Source organism: Lemur catta, chromosome 11, assembly GCF_020740605.2.
Source record: "Lemur catta isolate mLemCat1 chromosome 11, mLemCat1.pri, whole genome shotgun sequence".
Taxonomy (NCBI): domain Eukaryota; kingdom Metazoa; phylum Chordata; class Mammalia; order Primates; family Lemuridae; genus Lemur; species Lemur catta.
In genome coordinates, this window is record NC_059138.1 from 63,656,419 (window position 1) to 63,679,259 (window position 22,841).

The window sequence follows — 22,841 nt, forward strand, 5'->3', positions numbered from 1 at the left end:
GTGCTGACACTGGTAGATTACACCCACAAATAAGTCAGGTAATAGGACAGCCATGAAAAAACGTAAAGAGATGTGAATCAACAGGGTGGAAACTGGGTTCCATGGTGAAGAAGGAACCATGTACAGAGCTAGATTTCTAACATTCCCAAATCTCTATTTTTATCCTAACGATATAATTAATTGAGATTAATCACTTTCAGAATGGAGGCACTCAAAATTTCAAGGTTTGCAACATTAAATTAAATTCAACAAGTTTGCTCTTGTAGTTGACCTACCCATGGCAGGGAATAACTTCTTGCTTCAAACAAAAGTAAAGCAAGCAAAAAAGCAAAACAAAAGGAAACAAACAAAATCTAAACTAAAATAACAAAGAAATGCATTTAAAATACTTTTTAAAAAACAATATATTTTTGGTTGTGAATTTTTTCTTAAAACACCTATGTTCTGATGATTGTAGTATATGTTAATCAAAAATACATAGAATTAGTGTTGCTCAAAATATACAATTAAAATGTAGATAAAGTGATAGCCAACACCTATTAATACTTGACCATGAAGTATTTTCAAAAGCAACTGCACTTAGTGAATGCTTGTGCTAGGATTTTAAAAATAAGGGTCCCAGGGAGAAGGGATAGTTGAGTAAGAATATAAGCTATATTCGTGTCTTTTAATTTTTAACTATCATAATAAACATGATGCATAGAAAACTACAATGCATTAACAGTTTCTTAAATGTGGCTTCGATATTTTAAAATCCCACAGAAGGGGCAATAAATTTAAAGAAATTTCATGTGATAATTTGCAATTTACTGTGTGAAAACTAGTCTCTTCCTCTTTTCCTAAAGCAGTAAAGCAAACTATATTCTAATATTGCTTTATTTTACTTACTAAGTATTTTGTTGTTCATGGAAAAGAAACAGTGATTATTTTTAGAAGGAATACAGGAAGTGAATAATATTTTTTAAGAAGAATACTACATATAAATCACCCCAAATTGCTTATTTTGACCTTCTATTAGCTTGCCCAGAATTCAGTCCATCAGTTATTTTCTATCCATCCTTACAGAATAGCAAACAATATGTACATGAGAGATAGATGTGTATTGTCAAGGAGATTACACATAGAATGCTTTTCTCATAGGACCTGGAAAGCAAACATTTGTTAATTGTACGTGATGGCAATGATAAATCTTGAGAAAGATTATATCCTTAAATTCTAAAAATATCTACAAGAATGACAAATGAAAGTGAAGGAATACAATTTTTTTTTTTAAAGTGGTAGGATACTTAAACTGAGTTAGAGGTGAAGGAAGAAGAATAGTGACAAAGCTTTATTATATTAATACAAAAAAAACTCAAAGGGGATTTGCCAATAACCCCAGTGTTTGTGTATTTTATGCTACTCCCTGAATATTGTATTTTTTCTAAAAATAAAATCATATTATGTCCTATAAAACATATTCTCATATGTGTTACATGAAAGTGATTTTCAAATTTGTTAATTTATAGAATACAAAAGGGATATAATCTGGAACTATATAGGGTGAAGCGGCTTATATTGACCTATAAATGGCTAATGAACCTGTAAAAATGATTAATATTTGGACTATTTCAGGGAAGGTTCATGTACTCAGTAATATAGAACCATGAATATAGGACATTTTACAATGTTTCAGAAACTTTTATATAATGTAGGGTTAATTTTGGATTTATGTTAAGTGTGAGTACCCTCCCCTATACCAGAACAGGTGAAATAATCATCTATGTATTAAAAATCAAATAGTAAGCCCTGGAAAAGAAGTCAAGATCATGAACTAATCTTCAAATTATACATCAGCTTTGAATCTTTGCATCATTATAGCCTGTATTCATATAGCCTGTATCTCAGGAGTGACATAAACTTATGCTGGTGGTTATAGCAGGAATTGTAGTTGGATATATCTAGTACTACATGACAAAAGTTTATGTTTGTCTGAATTAATAACAATGGATAGTATTGTAGTACCATCTTCATATGTAGAGGGGAGTATTATATTATAGAATATTATTCTATGGAAACAAAATCCATTAGAGATCAATCCGGGGGCATTGAGACAAACTACAACGGGGAGAAGATACTTTTAATAAACATAAATGACAATGCATTCATATTACCAGCACACATAGAATTTCTAAAAATCAATAAGAAAACAATTGAATAAAATAATATGTAAAAGATATGAAAAAATATATCATAGGAAAGGAAACATAAATGGCCAAAACCATGAAATAATGATCCGCTTCAGTAATAAACAGAAAATGGTAATTAGGAATACAGTGAGATACTACTTATTAATTTCCTAGATAGGCAATAGGTAAGGAATCTGACAATTACAACTTTAGTGAGGAATTTATACTCTAATAGTGGTAAATTTTACAACCACTTTGGAAAACAATTTGTATTATTTTAAGAATTTAAACAAGCACACTTCCTACATTTCAGGAATTCCACACCTAGCTTTATAAATCAGAGAAACTCTACCTATATGTAATGCGCACTATAATATATGTACATGAATTTTTATTACAACATTTTAACAGAAAAACCTACAAACACTAGTGTGTAGATAAATAAATTCTGATATACTCACAATGAAATATTTTATAGCAATAAAAATGAATACAACTGCATGCAAAAAAAGGGATAAATTTTAAAAACAAAACAAAATTTTTTTGCAGAAAATTATATATGGTATAGGAAACTACATATATAGCATGATACCATTTTATTATACTCAGAAATTTAAAAAATATCACATATTGCCTAGTGATAACTTTGATAATAACTTAAAAATTGTAACTTGTTTAGAAAAAGCGTGGAAATAGTGAGCACAAAGTGCCAAATAATTGTTGTATCTGTGGAAATATGAAATAGAGAGGAATCACACAAGGAGCAAATCACACAGTGTTACTAACACCTTACTGGTATTATTATAATTCCATTTAGGATGATCATTTTGCTATCTTTTATAAAATATTTTATCTAATTTAGTATTTATCAGATGCTACACAGAAAAATATGTATGAATTTATGTGAAGAAAAATCTTAAAACTAATACAGCTACTACTCATAAATGCATATTTTGAGCAATTTATAAAAATACTTAAAGTTCAGGTAATACTGAAATCAGTCAAAACTGCTACATATTATGGATATTCATAGGTTTGTATGTGTATGCATGCTAGTTTCACCTTGAATCCAAAATTATATGTATGGCAGACTAGCATATGTATCATGAAGAAAAGCTGGGTGCAGTAGTCTACTCCTTACATTCATAATGTGGCCAGATATGCAGTTGAAATGACTCATCTAATATTGCTTCAACAAACATTCAGTGATGACAACATACTAATCATCATTGTAAAATGAACCCAAGTAATATAACCCTCAGCATGGTTGATTGGTAATGGCCATAAATTCATGCATGACCTTTTGCAATTTTACTGTTCTAATAAAGAGACAGAGTCTATTTCTACATCCTTTGAATTTTGGTTTTCCCAATGGAATGTGGCAGAAGTATGAGTTACAGAGCATAGGCTTTAAGCAGCCTTGCAGATTCAGCCTTCATGAGACTGCAATTGTCATGTGAAGGATCTGTTCTGGCCCACTAGAGACTGAGAGGCCATACAGAGGGAACGTAATGTGGTCCAACTCAGCAACAAGTGCTACTCACGTGATCCTTCAGCTCAGCTGAGTACAGCCCAATGAGTGAGCCCAGGTGAATGCAGCAGAAAAACTACTATGAATTATGAGAAATAATAAACCTTCCTTGTTTTAAGCCATTAAGTTTTGGGTTGGTTTGTAAGCAAAAACAGATAAACACCAAAGAAAGCTGCATGTTAGCAATTACATACATATATACATACCAGGGAAAAGAAATAAAGAGAAAAAAGAAAGAAAGGAGGAAGGAAGAATCCATGGAAACATGAAGCCTGGTAAGAACTGCTAAACTTTCCTTCAGTTTCTGATATATGTATGTTGACCAACTATTTAGGTGACAATGGACATCTGAATATGCATTCCTTGCAATTTGAAGTCAATAAATATTTAATTCAGCATTCTATTTGGTGTTAAAATTACAACAATGTGCTCTCCTCAAGTTTGGTGAATAACAGCTATATAGCAGGTTTTGTCAGTGCACATTTAATGTTTACTGAATAAATAAACATTGAAGAGTCTCATTGCTGCTACGAGTGTTAGTGTCTTCTGCACATAAAATGGCTGAGATGGCAAATTGTTAACCTTAGTTAATGTTTTTTCAAAACAGTTGCCCAGACAAGATAACAGTGTGGAAAGGATAACAAATAAGGTGGCATAATAATTAGATTTTAAAGTTGTGAACAGGCAGAATGTTTCCTAAAGGATGAGATGCACACTAATGGTGGGATTCCATGTGATTTCAGTCAGAACCGTGGGCTAGGGAGCTAAGGAACCCTTCAAGGATTACCTCCTTGGATGCAGGTAGGATTTTCTGCCCTCCAAACTGAGCCCCTTCCCAAGGTCCCTAAAACTTGAAACTTCTACTCTCCCTAGCTTAACAGGCATTTCTGAATCCCCGAGAAGGATGCATCCTATATCCAGCTCCTAGGTTGCTCAAATCCATGTATCCTCTGACCCTGAAAGAATAGCCCAGAACATATCCTCAAGGTAGATCTCTGGTACCCAATACCAGCAAGGGGTAGGACAAGGAAGCACCCTTCAGAGTTTTAGGATTTGACTTGTCTTAATTTTGCTTGTTTGTTTTGGCATTATTCAATTGAAGTTTTGGAGATGATCACTTAAATAGAAGATTTTAAAAATAAAATATGGATTTGGATGGGAATGTGAATCCTGAAAATGATTTTAATGATGGCATTAAGCAATCCTTAGATTACTGAATGATCATATCTAATGTCATTTTTCTGAGTATTTCATTTTCAGATATGTTGTTTTGTGAATTAATTAGAATTATTTTTATTCTCTTTTAATTTTTGAAACAAAAATTTATACTATTTTAAATTTATGCTTTGAATATTTCTATTTATGGGTATTTCTATCATTTTATGATTTTCTAATACTGTAGTGAAAACTTTATTTATAAAAAAATATATTTATACTTTAAAAGACAAGATACTTCATCCTTTCCTCCTCCCCCCCACTTGCCCAACCCCCGATGAATGTTACTTCCATATGTGCACGTAAGTGTTGATCAATTAGTACCAATTTAATGGTGAATACATGTGGTGCTTGTTTTTCCATTCTTGTAATACTTTAGAAGAATGGGCTCCAGCTCTATCCAGGATAATACAAGAGGTAGTCTGCCATTTTTTATGGCTGACTAGTACTCCATGGTATACATATATCACATTTTATTTGTCCACTCATGTATTGATGAGGTTGTTTGGATTGTTTCCACATATTTGCAATTGTGAATGGTGCTGCCATAAACATTCAAGTACAGATGTCTTTTTCATATTAATAGAATGTCTTTTTTTCCTTTGGGTAAATACCCAGTAGTGGGATTGCTGAATCAATGATAGTTCTACTTTTAGTTCTTTGAGGTATCTCCAAACTACTTTCCATAGAGGTTGTACTAATTTGCAGTTCCACCAGGAGTATATGAGTGTTCCCATCTCTCCTCATCCACATCAACATTGGTGTTTTGGGACTTTTTGATAAAAACCACATTTGTTGTTTTGGGACTTTTTGACAAAAGCCATTCTCACTGGAGTTAAGTGATATTTCATTGTGATTTTGATTTGCATTTCCCTGAAGTCTCAGACTACAAAATCAATCCACACAAATCAATAGCTTTCATATATGCCAACTGTCAAGCTGAGAATCAAATCAAAGACTCAATGCCTTTCATAACAGCAACAAAGAAGATAAAATATTTAGGAATATACTTAACTAAGGAGGTGAGAGACCTCTATAGGGAGAACTATGAAACACTGAAGAAAGAAATTGCAGAGGATGTAAACAGATGGAAAACCATACCATGCTGATGGATCGGCAGAATCACCATTGTTAAAATATCTATACTACCCAGAGTGATCTACAGATTTAATGCAATCCCTATTAAAATACCAACATCACTTTTTGCAGATCTAGAAAAAATAATTATACTCTTCATATGGAACCAAAGAAGACTCCATATAGCCAAAGCAACCTTAAGCAAAAAGAACAAATTAGGAGGCATAAATCCACCAGACTTCAAGCTATACTACAAGACTATAGTAACTAAAACAGCATGGTACTGGCAAAGTACAGAGACATAGACCAATGGAACAAGACTGAGAACCCAGATATAAAACCATACTCATATAGCCATTTGATCTTTAACAAAGCACACAAAAACATACACTGGAGAAAAGAATCCCTATTCAATAAGTGGTGCTTGGAAAATTGGATAGCCACATGTAGAAGACTGAAACATGATCCACACCTCTCACTTCTCACAAATGTCAATCCATGATGGGTAACAGACTTAAACCAAAGGCAAACCATAACATTCTAGAAGAAAATGTTGGAAAAACTCTTATAGACATTGCCCAGGCAAAGAATTTATGAAGATGACTCCAAAAGCAATCACAGCAACAACAAAAATCAATAAATGGGACCTGCTTGAATTAAAAAGCTTCTGCACAGCCGAGGAAAGTATCATTAGAACAAATACACATACAATTTCATTCAATACACATATCCACTCTCTGAGATAGGTGCTGTTATTATCCCCATTTTGCAGAAGGGAAATGAAAGCAGAAAGAGGTACTTAAAAGTATGGTTGGAATGATTGAAAACAAAATTAAAATAACTCTAAACTGCATAGGAAGTGTTAGATATAAGTATACAAAAGCTAAAATAACTGATATGATATGGTCATTTTTAAAGGCAGGCAGTTTCCAGATTAGTAAAGAGTATATGCATGCCCCCCTCATGCCCACACTTGAGACCATATGCAGACAAAATCAGGTTACATTCCATGAAAATTAAAAAAATGAAAAAAATAATGAAGCAGAGGTAAGTAGCCAGAGGTAATCCCGATGCTTTTTCTTCACTCAGTAATGCTGGTAGGATACTGCTTGATGATGTTTTAAAAAATGATGGTTTCTTGAAATCATTTTAGTTACTAAGTGACACCTTATGTGAATATGGGACCCAGGACACTATTAGCACACCTGTTAGAAGAAGCTTCACTCCACAGCGCCCTGTCATTGTCACTAGCATGCTGGTGTCTTTGACTGAAGTTGTGACAACTCTCGCATCATCTAGCCATATCTTTTACATATCTCTTCTCAGAACCTATCACAAAACTCTGACAGTGTAAACTTAACTGAAAAAAAAAGGCTTCAAGATGTTAGATTATAGGTTATATATGTTTATTAAATAATGCACTCATCACAAAGAAAAAATGAGAAAAAACATTTAAGTCAAGATATAAATATAACCACTAATAACATGTGTTTCTATTGTTTTACTATCAACTTTGCCTGCATTGAACTGTTTGTTTATGCAAAATATATCAATAACCCCTGTCAGAAAAAGATACCTATAAAATCAATAGATATAAGCTGCCCAAATAAAATTGAGCTTTGAGACATACCACCACTCCCAGCTAGCCCTCCTGGAATCTTCCTGTCTCAGTTCATGGTAACTTCATTCTTTCAATTCCTCAGCCCAAAACCTTTGGACTCATTCTTGACTCCTCTTTTCCTCACACTCCTTATCTGACCTGTCAGCAAAACTTGTCTCCTCTGCTTTCAAATGGCCTCCTGAATCTGACCACTTTCCAAATTCTCTAGAGTTCGTCCTAGGACACTAGCTTCTCTCTCATGCATGATTATAGTAGCCTCCTTACTGATGCCTCTGCTTCCTCTTTTGTTACCCCCCCCTTTCATCTGTCTTCAACCCAGCAAAATGATCTTAAAGTAGGTCAGTTCAGCTACTTCCCAGGCTCAGATTCTTCCAGGCCTTTTCATTTCACTTGGTGCAAAAGCTAGGGTGATTCCAATAATCCGAAAGGTTTCATATGATCTGAGCCCTCTTAATGCTCTGATCACATTATCTATCAATTTCCCTCTTGCTTACTCAGTTTCCCTCAGTTCATCTGTGAGCACTGTTCTTGGAGCATGCCAGGTAATATCTTGCCTCAGGACATTTGCACTGAACATTCCCTTTGCCTGCTTTTTCCAAGGAATTGACATGGATTTTGCTTCATATCAGGTCTTCACTGAAATGCCACCAGCCTTCTTCCCTGGGTATCATTTTTGATTTTGATTTTGATTTTTTTAATTTTGCCACCTTATAGCCCTAATTTATTTTTCTTCATAGTTCTTACCATTATATTTGTGTCTATACTAATAAACCAATATGTATATGTACTCATATACATATATGTGTCAATACCAAACAAACCATATATATGTACATGCATGTGTTTGTGTGTGTATATATATATGTATGTATGTTTGAGTTGTTATCTATACCCTCCCAAACTATGGCAAACAGAAACAAGGAGGCTCCATGATCTCACCCTGTATAATCTCCTGTCCTTGAGGGTGAGATGTGTGACTTGCTTCTAGCCAATAAAATATGGCAAAGGTGAAAGGATTGTGTAGACATAATTAAGGTCCGAAACGAGTCTACTTTGATTTAATAAAACTGAAGATTATCTGGGATGAGCCTGACTTAGTCAGTTGAAAGCCCTTAGAAGAGGAACTGAGGCCTCCCTGAAGCTGGAGTCTCCCCTTGCTGGCTGGATAAAGTAAGCGGCCATGTTGAGGACGCCCAAGTAGCAAGGAGCTGCAGGCACCCTTTGGGACATGAGGGCTGCCTTCAGTCAAAAGCCAGCAAAAAGCTGGGGCTCTAAGTCATACAGCTGCAAGGAAATGAATTCTGTCAGCAACCTGAATGAGCTTGGCAGTGAATTTTTCCTTATTTGAGCCTCCAAAGGAGCACGCAATCTGGCCACTACCTTAAACGCACCCTTTTGAGAGCATGAGCAGAGTACAGAGCTAAACTGTATCTGACCTTCTGACCCATGGAAACTGTAAGACAATACATGCGTGTTGTTTCAAGCCCCTAGATTTATAGTAAATTGTTACTCAGCAATCAAAAATTAATACAGCGATTAAAATTTAAATTCTACAAAGACAGGACTTTGCTATGTTTTTGCTGGAACAGGCATTTCAAGTGTTGAATAAACATTTTGCTTGCCATTGAAAGCATTAAGTAAGCTGGTTCTATCTTATATGGACATGTATTTATCTACCATTAGGACCCATACTTTGGGCCATTGTTACTAGGTTCATCTCAGCACTCAAACAGTCTAGGGTCGCCCCTGCTTCTGAACTTTTCATTGTATTCTTTCCCTTCAGTAAAGTGGTCTCCACTTTCCTCTCCAGCAGTTCAAAATTCTACCCATCTCTTGTGTACATCTTCAGCACATACAAGTTGGTTTGCCATTTAGGAGTGGTATGCTTTCATTTTCATAATTTAAACTAAAAACTATGGTCAGATTTTATAAATTTTCTGAGCTCTAAATTTAAGCCAACACATGTCCTTTTGGAATCAACTTACATTATTTGACACCGATAAGCAGATATTCTCAGGTTTATATTTTTATTGTCTTTTAAAGCCCTAGTTCTCAAAATATTATTTTAAATTTGTGTGTGTTTGTTGTTGTATGTGTGTATACTATAGATCAGTAGATATAATTATTATTAATAATATTCATTACTTACATGTCAGATACTTCTCTAGGCTCTACAGCCTATATTTTTTATTTGTTTCTTTGTATCTCAAAGCAACCTCTTAAGGTTTTTATTTTCCTTTTTGCTGAGGGAACTAAGCTAAAGGAACTAAGGTATGGTTATACAACCAATTAAATGGAAGAGCTGGGATTAGTACTTAGGTTTGTGTGACTTCAAAGCCAGTGCTTTTTTCAGCACCCTAAACTATCTTCTTAAGTAAATGAAAAATTAAATGAAACAAAATGTCATAAGTGTCAAAATATATGCAAATAAGTATTTCACATTATTTTATGTACCTATATACTTATCAAAAATATCTATTCAACTCTGACCTTGTTTTCTTCTTTTTGTTTTAAGTGTTCATCAAGCTAAACATTTTTTAAAGCTCCTGATATAAGAAAATTAACTCAATCACAAATGCACAGGTGCATCTTAGAAAGAACAATTACCTGTGAGCTAGCAAGTAAAAATGTCTGCACATATGTGAGTGAGAAATGAGTATATGAAAGAATGAAGGGAGGATTATTTTTCTGTCAAGTTTCTTATGAATAAGAAAGAAAGTTTTAAAAAAGTGTATGTAAATTGGTGGTCAAAATATTTGTTGGACCTATTCAAAGAGAAATGTACAAGGGCGTGGACTAATGATTCTACACACTAGATGGACAACTGAGCATTTGTGTAGCTGTAAATTATATTTATAAACAGCAAGAGGCCCACACCCTTACTCAATAGTCTTGTGGATATGAGCTAAAGAGGGTAAATCTTCCACATACAGGTCACAAGATTCATTTCAAATTATACTTTGTCTTTCTCATGCAAAATTGTCACTAATATCAAAAGTAGTTTTATAATCTAAGTGAGTAATAACTTAAAGTCAATTTTTTAGTGTGTATGTGTGTTTGTGTATGTGTTTTAAGCTGTAAGTATAGCTAGCAGTGTGCTTTTTTGGTGTAGAAGGGCTATTACCATGAAACCTGTGGAGTCTGACTTACACGATAAAGTAATATAAGGGAAAACCATCAGCCAGCCTTCTAGAGAAGTAAAGAATTATAAGGCTAGAAGCTGATGTTATCAATATATACAACATTATTTATAAGAGAAAGGGGATTAATTGCTTCACTGACACTGATTCTAGTGATAGCTTCAGGAAAAACGAGAACATTGTGTCCCTGTAATGTAATCCCTCCTAGTCAGTCAGCCCCAAGTCATATCGAATAGAATCGCAGAGACCCTTTATTAGGTTTCTGTACTCCTTTTGAGGGGCAAAGAACGGTTTTATTAAAACTCTGATAAATGGCAAAGATTTACATAAATTTCTGAGAGAGAAAAATGGGAAGAAAACACAAATTTGAAATTTATAATTAAGAATATAAGAACTAGTAACTGGTTGTAATTTTTAAATGTTGAACTTTAAAAGGACATGGAAAAAAGAAAAAGCTATTTCATGGATAAAAATGTTAATAGTAAAATACTTGTGTAGACTTTATCTGCTTATTGACCTCTGGTCAGAGAAGACTCACTCAGGTTTAACCGTTGGGAACCCAAAGACTTAATTTTAATAATAATAATAATAATAATAATAGAGTAATACTAGTCATATGAGCAATGATAATAACTAAAATTTATCAAGTGCTTCCGGTGTTCTTTCCTTTGTGGCATCTAATTTTTCCATCTAACCATGTGAAGTCAATAGTGTTATTACGCCATTTTAAGGAAAAGTTCTAGTGGTAAACCTCAGGCAATGTCCCCCCTTGAAGAATTGGCCATATATGTGCCCAGAGAAACAGAAATAGATTCTGGAAAGAGTAGCTAAGGATCCTGAAAGATTCTGCCATAGTATCTTCCCTTCCTTGAATCATAAACCAAAACCAAAGATAATTCACAGGTAAATTATTCAAACCACTTGTCTTTTCAAAATACTTTTGTACTTAAATTGATAAGACATTTTATTGCAGCTCTTCACATTTTCCAAGCTACTTCTGCTACATTAGAGCTGTCTTTCTCATCTACAACCCTTGAGTGTAGGTAAGTACTGCTATCATTACATGGAAGAAAATGTTCCTTGGTGATTAAGAGGTATAGTGTCAGACTGAGTTTGTATCCTGACTTATTCATTTATGAGTTAGGTGCATTTGAAAAAGTTATTTACACCCCTCAATTTTCTTAATATAAAAATAATAATGAAAGTAACTATACCATGGGTTTGGTATGAGGATGAGGTGAAATAGTACTAGCAAGATGTTTAAAATGTAATAAGAGCTCAAGGCATATTCATTCTTATTAAACCTATTTTCCAGTTGAACAATCTGATGCATAGAGTTCAAAGTCATAGATAGAGTGTCAGACTAAGAATTCATAATATGACTTTTAGTTCAACCTTTTTGTTTTTCCCACTTCTCTTGCCAGTTGTCCTCAAACTTGACTTGTAGATCTCAAGCCAAGCTAAGGAATCATTTCAAGGACACTTAAGTTCATGTGAAATAATAACAATAGCAATAATAATAATAGCACCTCACATTTATTGAGCACTTACTATGTAGTAATCACCGTGTTAAATCTCTTATACTATCATCTCCTTTAATCCTCAAAATCCTATTAGATAGATGCTATTACTTCCTCCTTTTACAGATGGGGAAAGCAAGACCAATAATATTTAACTGGTCAAGTAACTTCCAAATGAAACACAGCTAGTAAGTTCTCAAGCCAGGAATCAAATTCAGGCAGTATGGCTTCAAAGCTCAAGTCTTAACCATTTACCTTCATCTATTAACTGAATAAGTAAACTGACAGTCTTTTACCACTAGAGTTCATCATACTGAAAAGTTGGACACACAACACTTCTCTTCACCATTAGATCCCAAATGCAATGTGTTTTTGTAAGCATACATTCACTCATGTTTAAAACATTGGCTAATTTAAGAAACCTATGTTCTCTATTTGTCCCTGGAGCATGTAAGGTAAACCACCACCATATATCGAAGAATAGTCTCATTAAATGAAATTATTGTCTTTCATGCCTATAATTAAAATGTACTCCTCATTTAGGGTGTTAAAATGATATTTGCTTTGATTTTGAGTTTTCCTTTGGCATGCATATCTGAATTTTATTGAATGTGTATAATTTATGCTTCTCCATTTGGCTTTTCAATTATAATTTCAAGAAGTAGAATAAATGTACACCTTAAATCAACTTTAATGCCTATTTAAATGCAGACTGTATTAGATTAGATGATATCCAAGATCGTGATACTAAGATTGTATGCTTCATTGTTTAAATTCACATCTTTTAAAAAAATACAAAATACATTCCTGTGGTTCAGAAATTGTAAAGTTACCAAAGAATATTAACTTAATGAAGAATCTTCTCCTCTTGCTTTTTTCTAGCCACTCAATTCACCTTCCTTTCCCACAAGCAACATATGTTAGGTTCTTGTTCCTCTTCCTAGATATATTTATATACATAAATAAAATACATTTATATACATATATCTCCCCTTTCCTGCTTTCTTTATACTTACATGAATTGTGTGGTAGCATACTTCACATGACATCCTGTATCATGTTTTATTATTGAGATTGCTCCATATTGATACTAAAGAGTTCCCTGTTTTCATTTTATAGAAGCACATTATACTTTTGAATGAACCATAACTTTTAAACACTCTTCTATTAATGACCATTAGGTTGTTTCCAGTCTTATGCCATTACAAATGAGGCTGCAATGAGTAATCTTGCATATACATCAATTTACACATGTGTGAGCATATCACCTCAGTAGCATAAATTCTTAGAATCCTGCATCAGAGGACATGTGTATTTGTAATTTTGCTAGATATCACCAAATTTCTCCCAAAGAAGTTGTTCCAATATGTAATCATTACTAAACATTGATGCTGGGAGGAATGTTAGCATTTGTGTTTCACGCTTAAATAAAGTCACAGGTTGCACATTCTGATGATATTGGCAGGTCACTCAGCACCAAAGTTAAACAATTGTGAGCCCTAATTTTTTTAAAAAATACACTGTCTATGAAACACTAAGGATGAGGAAAAAAAGATTTTTGCCTAGATTCTAAAACAATAAATATATACTCAAAACCTCAATGTAGTTCTTGGAAGATAAGTTTTAATTATCACAGAAGATCATATTTTTTTTGGTTGTAGAAAATCTCATTCACTTCAATAATTTTATTTCTATAGAATTATTACTTTTTAAAGATAAGTGACATGGCACCTTAATCTCAATTTTCATTTTTAAAGCTTTAAAAAAATGCAAGTGGCAGGGTATCTGTGAAAAAAATTTTGTAAAATCACTTCTTGAGAGCCTACTACATGGCTTGACTTCTTTATAAATATTATGTGATGTAATTTGTCCCATAACTCTGTGAGGTTAATGGTATTAATGTCTATCCAAATTTAGGGACCAGAAAACTGTGGCTCAGCAATATTAACTAGCTCAAAGTGGCATAACTAATAAGTATCAGGAAGTAAGTAAATAGGGAAAAATTTCCCACAAATTAAGTAGAAAGAAAACATCATTGAATGAATAATTAAATATGCAATAGATATATAATCCATGCTATGGCTACCTAAAGCAAATGTCTTACCTCAAAGGCAAATGACAAGGAAGGGACAAGAGGCTTCAGGTGACCGAATCTATATAGCGTTAAGAACACCAAGCAACGGAGAGTTTCCATAAGAGCTGCCTTGAGTCTGAAATAAAATGTTATTAACATGCATTAGCTTTAAATATGCTTTCCTCATGTTTACGTGTTATAACTAATATTATGATCAACTTTTAATTTCCAGAAATACATAGTATTTTAATATATTTAAGAAGCATGTGCCTCTGAAGCAGTTTGAAAACAAGCATTAAACTAAGAAGAAAAAGGCATCTTTTTAAAGAAAATTTGTTCTTTTTGAAGTTATTGCTTAGTTTGAGCATTGATGAGTTAGAGTGAAGCTAATTGTCATCTAATAAATAAAATATTAGACAGCTAAATTTCTAGAGTATAGAGTAAGTGAGACCTCCCTTACTGACTCAATGCCTTTATACTTGATTCATTAAAAATTCACTAGTTAGAACTGATACGGTTAACTTCTCTAAAATGATGAAGAGTCAAATATCAAAGTTTCATATTTATTTTAGAAGCTATACTATGAAGTTCTATAATATGCTGATATTTTACTGCTCTGCAGAAATTCTTAAATTGAGTAAAAGAGAAAAAAAGTGAAAGAATTTTACTTCTTGCCTTTGATCCAGAAGAAATCCAATGGAAGTCAAGGTCAGGATAATGAAGCAAACCCTCAAAAGGAGAGTCACTTGTGACAGTGCCTGTCAAACAAGCACAGAGACCAATGGATCCTTTAGGAAAGTTGTTAGAGGGAACATTAGTAGTTACAGTTGACAAGAAAATAGCATAAATTTTATTTGCAGTTACACCATTTGTCACTGACCCTTTTCAAAAAGGTGACTGCAGAGAACATTTTGGTTTTCTCAATGCCATTTAGTTATCTTTTTGGACACTTGGAGAATGAATTAGACAATTTCATAATGATACATTGCTTCAAGTGTTCTTTCTTAAAATCTTCCTTTAAAGTTGTCACTTCCATCATATTTTAAAGCATATGAGCCCCCATGTATGGAAAAATCACTCACATATTATGAATAAATACTACATTCCAAAAGCTATTTTTAATGTCACCCAATCTTTGTGGTTTCAAATCCAAAGCTTTCTTTAATACAGAAAATATTTAAAAAACAATGTGTTTAGGAGTGCAAACACATATATGAAAGAGATCACATTCACATTTAATTCAATCTATATATTCATATATACATGTTAAAAGTTATTTTTGAATCATTATAACAAACACATATTTTCTGTCAGAATTATAACTTAATTATGCATTTAGTTCACATGTCAATATTTGATAATAATGATTATCGAGCATCTTCCATTTTACATCTTCCACGCTATGTATTTCTTACTCTTTAATATTTTTATACTGCCCAAAATGTTGCAGAGTAGGTGTCATTATATCTGCTTTATAAATTAAAAACAGGTAGTCAAAGCATTATGTAACTATTCCATCATTACATAGAAAGTAAGTCATGCCTTTTAAAGTCCAAAAAGGCCTATCTGACCCCAAAGCATAACAATGAAAGAATACATACGAGTAACAGACTTAGAGGGACTGGTGGCGGAAATCTGAATTGAGATAACATAGCCAAGGTTTAGAGCCAGGAGAATAAAGTTTCAGACTGAACATGAATCAGTAAACTCAAAGGGTTGAATACACATCCCCTGGAGGAGAACTCAACTCACTGATGGTTTCTAAGGTTCATCTTTATCAGAATCCCAAAGGTATGATAAAACAGGCTGGCTTAAAATAGTGACCAAAACATTTTGCAAATACTCCTTTTTCCTTTTTTTCCTGAAATAACTATAGGTAATTTCAACTAATCGTTAGCTAATAGTCCTACCTACAACTAAATTGCATCTATCCAAAGTTATAAGAATAAGCAAAAGTCACCAGCTGCAATTTCTGCTCCCAGCAATACCTCAGCTCCATACCATCTTATAAACCGGCCCTAACTGGTTTGGCAGCCAGTACTGTCAAGGGATTTTAAACTCTCCAAAGCAACAGTTTAATAGGAAAGTATTGCTGAGTGGTCAAAACACTGTCAGAATGTTTAGGAATAGGTATCAGATATAGAATACGGAGCTCAGTGAAAACCAGAAAGTCTTGGTGGAGAGAAGGACAGTGCTATTTGGGTGGATGTCAACAATGGCTGCTTTGGGACAGCGAGGCAAAAAATACCAGAAAAATGTTTTCTCAGTGGTAGAAGTAATTAAGGTGTGCTTCAGTAAACTAATGTTCCATTAAGGGAAACATTTTGTCTCTAAAGAAAAATGCTTCTATCACCACACTGCTACTTTTTGATTCTGAGGGGAAAAGTTCATATGGAAGGGAGAAATGGTTTGTGCCAAAATACTATAGTATGATTGAAAATACTTTATAAAAACATAGAAGTTATGTGAACCTATCAGCCAGGTAACCATGGGCCAATTATTTGACATTTCTAAAGCTCAGTTATATGTTCAGAACATTTGAAATAAAATATGAGTTTACAAGGACTGTAATAAATACCTAGAATAGTGCTTGGCACAAAGTAAAAAGTCTATTAATGGTCATGATTAGTATTATTGTTACTATGTTCTGGGTCTTATGCTAATCTTAACTAATTCTAATAAGATAAGTGAGAAACATAAATAGAAGGTCTATTAATTCTTCCAAATATAGGAAACTCGGAGAAGAAAAATATACATTTTGTTTTGGTTATGGAATTTATGATGTCTGGACAAAAGAAAGAACTCCTCTTTCTGAATTTACTTCCTAACTATTGGGCTCAGAGTGCAAACCAACTTAATATGGGAATCCAGCTGCTTAGTCAACACCTCTGCTTGGCTAATAGGCATCTGAAACTTGGCTCGTCTAAAACATTGCATTTGATCTCCTCCTCCACACCACACTTTCCCCAGTTTTCTTCATCTTAGGAAATGGCACCTCCAATTCATCAATTGCTCAAGACAAAAACTTGGGACTCATCCTTGACTCTTTTTCTCACTGTTTATTTCTAATACATCAGAGACAAATGTTGCTACTGTATTGAAACTATATCCAGATTAAAGGCATTTGTTACAAACAGCACAATTAATACCCTGTTCTGCCTCAACATGATCTCCACCACAATTGTTGAAATGCCCTCCTAACTGCTCTTCCCATTTCTCAAATTGCCTGTCCACCTATCATGACCCCCTCCCCCAGTCTGCAGAGTTGTACTTGTAAAGCATAAGTCAGATCATATCACTCATGTTATAAATCCTCCAGGGACTACAAATCTCACTAATAATAAAGCTCAAAATTTTTATTCCGATCTACACACAAAATCCCTATTTTATTTCCTAGTAATCTCTCTCTTTCACTCTTAAACCATATTAGAAATTTTGCTATTCCTGGAACATGACGAGCATATTTCCCACTCAAGTCTGTTTTACCTACTATCCCTTGTGCTTGGAAGGACTTCCCCCAGAGATCTCATGGTTCATTTCATTCAGGTCTCTATTCAAATACATGTCCTTGTCCATCCTATATAAAATAGTACTTCTCTGTAATTCTCCATGACCATTTTCTGTTTTGTTGTTCTCCACATGACTTACCATTTCCATGCGCTTGATGTTTGCTGTGTGTTCTCTACCTGCTCATTGTCTGTCTCCTCTCACTAGAACATAAGCTCTATGGGAGTTTTTATCTATTTATTCACTGTCATATCTCAAGTGCCTGAAATATTGCCTGGCACACAGTTAGTATCCAAAATATATTTGTTGAAAGGCTGATCAAATGAATGAATATTTTATAGTTGTGCTTTAATATTAATAAATTTAATGTTAAATACTTTAATTATATTATTAACTGGGTTAATCAAAAATTTAATATATTATTAAATATTTAATACTAATATTTTAATTTCTTAAACTTTAAAATAAATTCAACTAACTTATTTACTCCATAATTTAATATAAAATTATTAAATGTTTTAAAATAGTAAATACTTAAAATAGTAAATACTTAATATTCATTTTTTTATTCCTTAAAAAGCAGAATTATCCTAATAAATTGTTTGAATTTAAAGGAAACTATGAGTACTAAAAGAGGGAATTCAATATAGAATACATATGATTTCTTTATAGTCCATTTTTCTATGGAGCTCTTAAGTTTTTCCATATAGCATAGTTTGATAGGCTAATAAGGCATATAATCAACTGATCTCCAAATTTTACATATTCATTCCATAAATATTGAGCATATTCTGGACACTATGATAAATATGAGTTTAAGAGAGTGTGCAAAAAGAACAAAATCCCTTCCCTTGAATCATACCACCTTAATTCCTGCTGATAGGATCATAGACCAGGTACACTAAAGCCAAAAGGAGAAAAAGATGGAATAGAATTTATAGGGTTTGACCACTATAAGTAGTCCTCTGTGTTTTAAACGACATAAGAAATCACATATTCCTTGTTAGATTTTTATAACAGGAAATATTTTATTTTTCACTTGGTTTACTCCCATTTCATATCATCAACTGCTGGTGTATCTTTCACATAAAATATTTCTGTACTAAAGTGCTAAAATGGAATTATTCTAAATTAACCTTTGGATATATTATCAATCCTTATCACAAAAAGTATATGAGGAAGGTTGTAACCATAAAAGCTTTATGACTCAAGGAATTACTTTGCCTGTTTTAAAATTATCTTCCAAATCCCAAACAATTTGGCAGCGCTTATTTACATAGGTTTCCCAGTGCAGGAATCATGTTCCAAACTTGCAGTCCCCAAATACCCTAAGAACACTACCCACCTGCAACTTTCTTTAAATAGAAGGGAAAAAATAGGAAGAGACATTGCACAGGAACTACAGATTTATATGTTTGATGCAATGTTGCTTAAACAATCAATGAACATATGGGAATCCTTCTTTTGCCCACAGATATTATAAAGAAGAAAATTCTTTTGTTATTGAAGAGGGTGATCAACATAAATTCCTTTCACATTTCCCCACTCAACCAATCTCACAAAGGCAGATTTCAACCCCATTCACTGCATCCTAAAGTAATAGGATGCTGCTATATAAAAGATTTCTTGTTTTCTAAACTTTATACATTGTCAAAGATTATTTGATAATATATTTTCCACTATAATAATGGAAAGCATTTTCCATTATTCTAAGGATTTAGAAATGAAAATGTCTAGATATTGATATTACAACCATGTGGTACATTTTTAGTGATTTCTCTAAAAGGTGTCTGACAAGAGCTACTAAAGTTGTTATTTTGATTCAAAATGCTCATCTTCCCAAACATCTGCAAAATGAGGTTAATATTGCCTAACACTGAAACCTCTATATCCTCTGATGTGAAGGCAGCAGATTGAGTTTGCTGGTGCATCTGTATTGCTGACTTCATCAGCCCTACGGCTCTATGGGCTCCACCTGCCAGATGCTTTGAGCTTCTGGATTTGTCATGCTGAGTCCCTAAGGCCTGAAGATGCTTTCCGGTGTTACAACATAAGCACAGAAAAAGAGCACAACGTGACACTATAATGCAATTTATCATTCTGTGTGAGTTTTAAGAATCTGTCTTGAAATAATATCTTGCTCCTTAAAAAGCTGTCAATATTAGCTATCTTTTTTTTCCCTAAACTTTTTGAACTCCCTAGATGGCTACTATTGAAGCACCATAAAAGGAATATAATTAGAATGAGCACTTTCTAGAATTGCACACAAGAAGCAAACACAATAAATATATCAAAGATGAGGATGCATTGGCCAAATAGTATAATGAATATATAATTCAGACATGGAGTTTCTCAGTTTCTATAAAAATTTGTAAGAAATAAAAGTGAAAAATCTTATTATAGTTTGTAAACACTGAAAGGTTAGATATTTGGCAGTTATATTTCAAAATATGGTTCTACTTCATTAAGATGTGAATGTATACCCAACAAGATAGAAAAATGAGACCAGATTTACCCTCACACCTGAAAACAAACAATCATAATATATGTAAAATGATGATTTTCAAAACACTGAACACCAGGCAGCAAAAGATAATGATCTCAGGGAAATGGGGTGCAAATGATATGATCCTTATTGTCCCAGCTTCCTACCTTGAGAGTTTCTAGGCTGCAGCACAGAAGGAATCCAGAGGAGCCTGGCACACTTCCAGAACTGAGGAGATGTTGCTGGGATTTGGGAGAAACCAAGAAGGCTAGTGTTTGGAAGACCAAGTACCAAAAAGGAAAAAGTTGCACGTAGAGAACCATAGAGATCTGCACAGGGTGCCTATCCAATCCTCAGTGTATCACTTCATGCATGTGAAAAAACTGAGGCCAGAAAAGGATTAGAGCTTCCAAAGTCCAGTGCATATACCATGAATATTTCTGCCAACCAGTCTAGAAAATCTTATGATTTAGTGGGCATTCGGTAGAGAACGGGGAAGGGTCATTCTACAATATTGGGTAATAATTAGTCCAAGACTGAGCATTTCCAGCAATGAAAGATCCTACACATTATCTTTCTTGAATGCTCAATAAAACTATTTCTGGGTCAGTGTAGTCACTTAGAGTAATTTGTATTTGCTTCAAGATTTCACAGGAATTAGTGCAACAAATTCTTTCTATACTTTTAATAGGTAACTTTTATTTTTTCACTAAGAAAAGATTGGAAATATAAGCTACATACCTTTCAATTATTTCCCAAAATACAAAAGAAAAAAAAACATTAAGAGATAGTTTTAGAGAGACTAACTTCCTTTTTGTGTGGTTGACTTTTAATAAGAAAATGTGACTCCAAAGAACTGTGTATTTAGACTTGGAGTTTCCAAAGATGAATTACAATGTTTAAATTTTACATGTATTTAATAAATGAAAATGAGCAAATTATAAGCAGTTTATGATTGATGGTGTTTGTTATATAAGTTTTAAAGAAGCTGCCTAATACTGACCAAATTTGGGAACGCTACTAACCGTATGGGTATATATTTAATTTCAAAGTTAATATTTCATTATTTATGCATACAACGTTTTAAAATGTACAATTTCCCATTTTGTTATTATATTTAAATATAGTGAATAAAATTATGTATTTTAATTGGATTGCACAATGATCACTTTTCTACATTTCTGGAGTCTATGCTTATTTGACAAGTAGCTTTGGTTTATACCTTCCTTTATCACACATCTATTGCATTCATTTCATGGATTTGTGTTATAATTGATATTCATTTGGGCTCACATTTTTTTTCACACTACCATAGTTACAATCTAAAAACTTAAGGAAATGGAATGAAATCTCAAGTGCCTGGACTGAAGGAAAACAGTATATACACTGGATATTGACTTGAATGGTTTCGTGTAGGACTTAAGCTAGATCTAATTTGTGCAAGTAACACTCTCTGTTATGAGAGTAGACCTAAATATATTGATTTTTTTCAGAAGATTTATTAAAAATGCCAACATGAAAACATTAGTTACAAAATGTAGTGCCTATAATGTTTTACAGAGCACAGCATCCAGGGGAATTTAAAACCATAAAAATCTGTTTCCAAATTTATATTGGATACTCTCAGATGCCTTGTTAACTTGAAAGATATCATCAAAGTAATCTATGTTAAAACATATCTGTAGTAACTTTATTGCATACTCTATTATAAAACCTTATTAAATGTTGTTTTGTGTGTATCTATTATTTAAAAGATAGCGTTGCCTTTTCAAGTTTAGTTTGGAGAACATGCTAATGCAGTACATATTTTTATTTCAAACATGTATTCATTATATCACCCCATGAAGTAGACCCTGGCAGCTGAGGAATTGATTTCCTAAGCGTTACTAAACCAAAATCAACATAAAAGCCTGTGGGTCATATCACTAAACTAAACACTGTATATTTAAATGTATGCTTCACAAGTTTCAGTAGGAAGGAATGTGCCTTTTACACCTTTGTTGTGGCCATCAAATTGCTTTTTTCACTCTTAAAGTTATTTATACAAAACTTAAAACATAAAACAGGTAAGTATTTACCTATTATAGTATATGCATAGACAGAAAATGTTGTGAGACCACAGCAGGGTCCCCAATTACAAGTCAGCCACAACTTTTCAATGTGATTATTGGCTACAGTACATCTGGAAGGAAATATTGCTGTTGGATTTTAATGTCTTTGTATGCTTTTGGACATCCCCGAGACTAAAAAGGCACTATAGAATTTTGCAAATAAGCAACCCTTCTTCCTAGTCACACAGCATGTTTTCAGCAAAAAAAAAACACATGTGAGAAACAAGCAAATGCACCTTTCAAAATTAATTTGTATCAGGAATGAAGCTGTCTCCAACTCTAATTTCAGTTCAACAAGGGTTTCAACACTTGCTATTTCTCTTCATCAATATTATCCACACGAGTTTCTCATATAGTTTTTTTTTGTGACAGTAGAAAAATCTCCTAAAAAC

The 22,841-nt window shown here is 33.3% G+C and overlaps 1 protein-coding gene across 3 annotated transcripts in view; it reads right to left on the bottom strand.

The window, feature by feature from the left end:
• AGMO (alkylglycerol monooxygenase) overlaps positions 1 to 22,841 on the bottom strand; it is a 299,655-nt gene that overhangs the window by 119,161 nt on the left and 157,653 nt on the right. For all 3 annotated transcript variants that reach the window (XM_045564799.1, XM_045564800.1, XM_045564798.1), the window contains exons 11-12: positions 15,022 to 15,104; positions 14,377 to 14,482 (exon numbers count right to left, since the gene is read on the bottom strand). In XM_045564799.1, the coding sequence (XP_045420755.1) occupies positions 14,377 to 14,482; positions 15,022 to 15,104 (189 nt within the window). The remainder of the gene's footprint in view (positions 1 to 14,376; positions 14,483 to 15,021; positions 15,105 to 22,841) is intronic.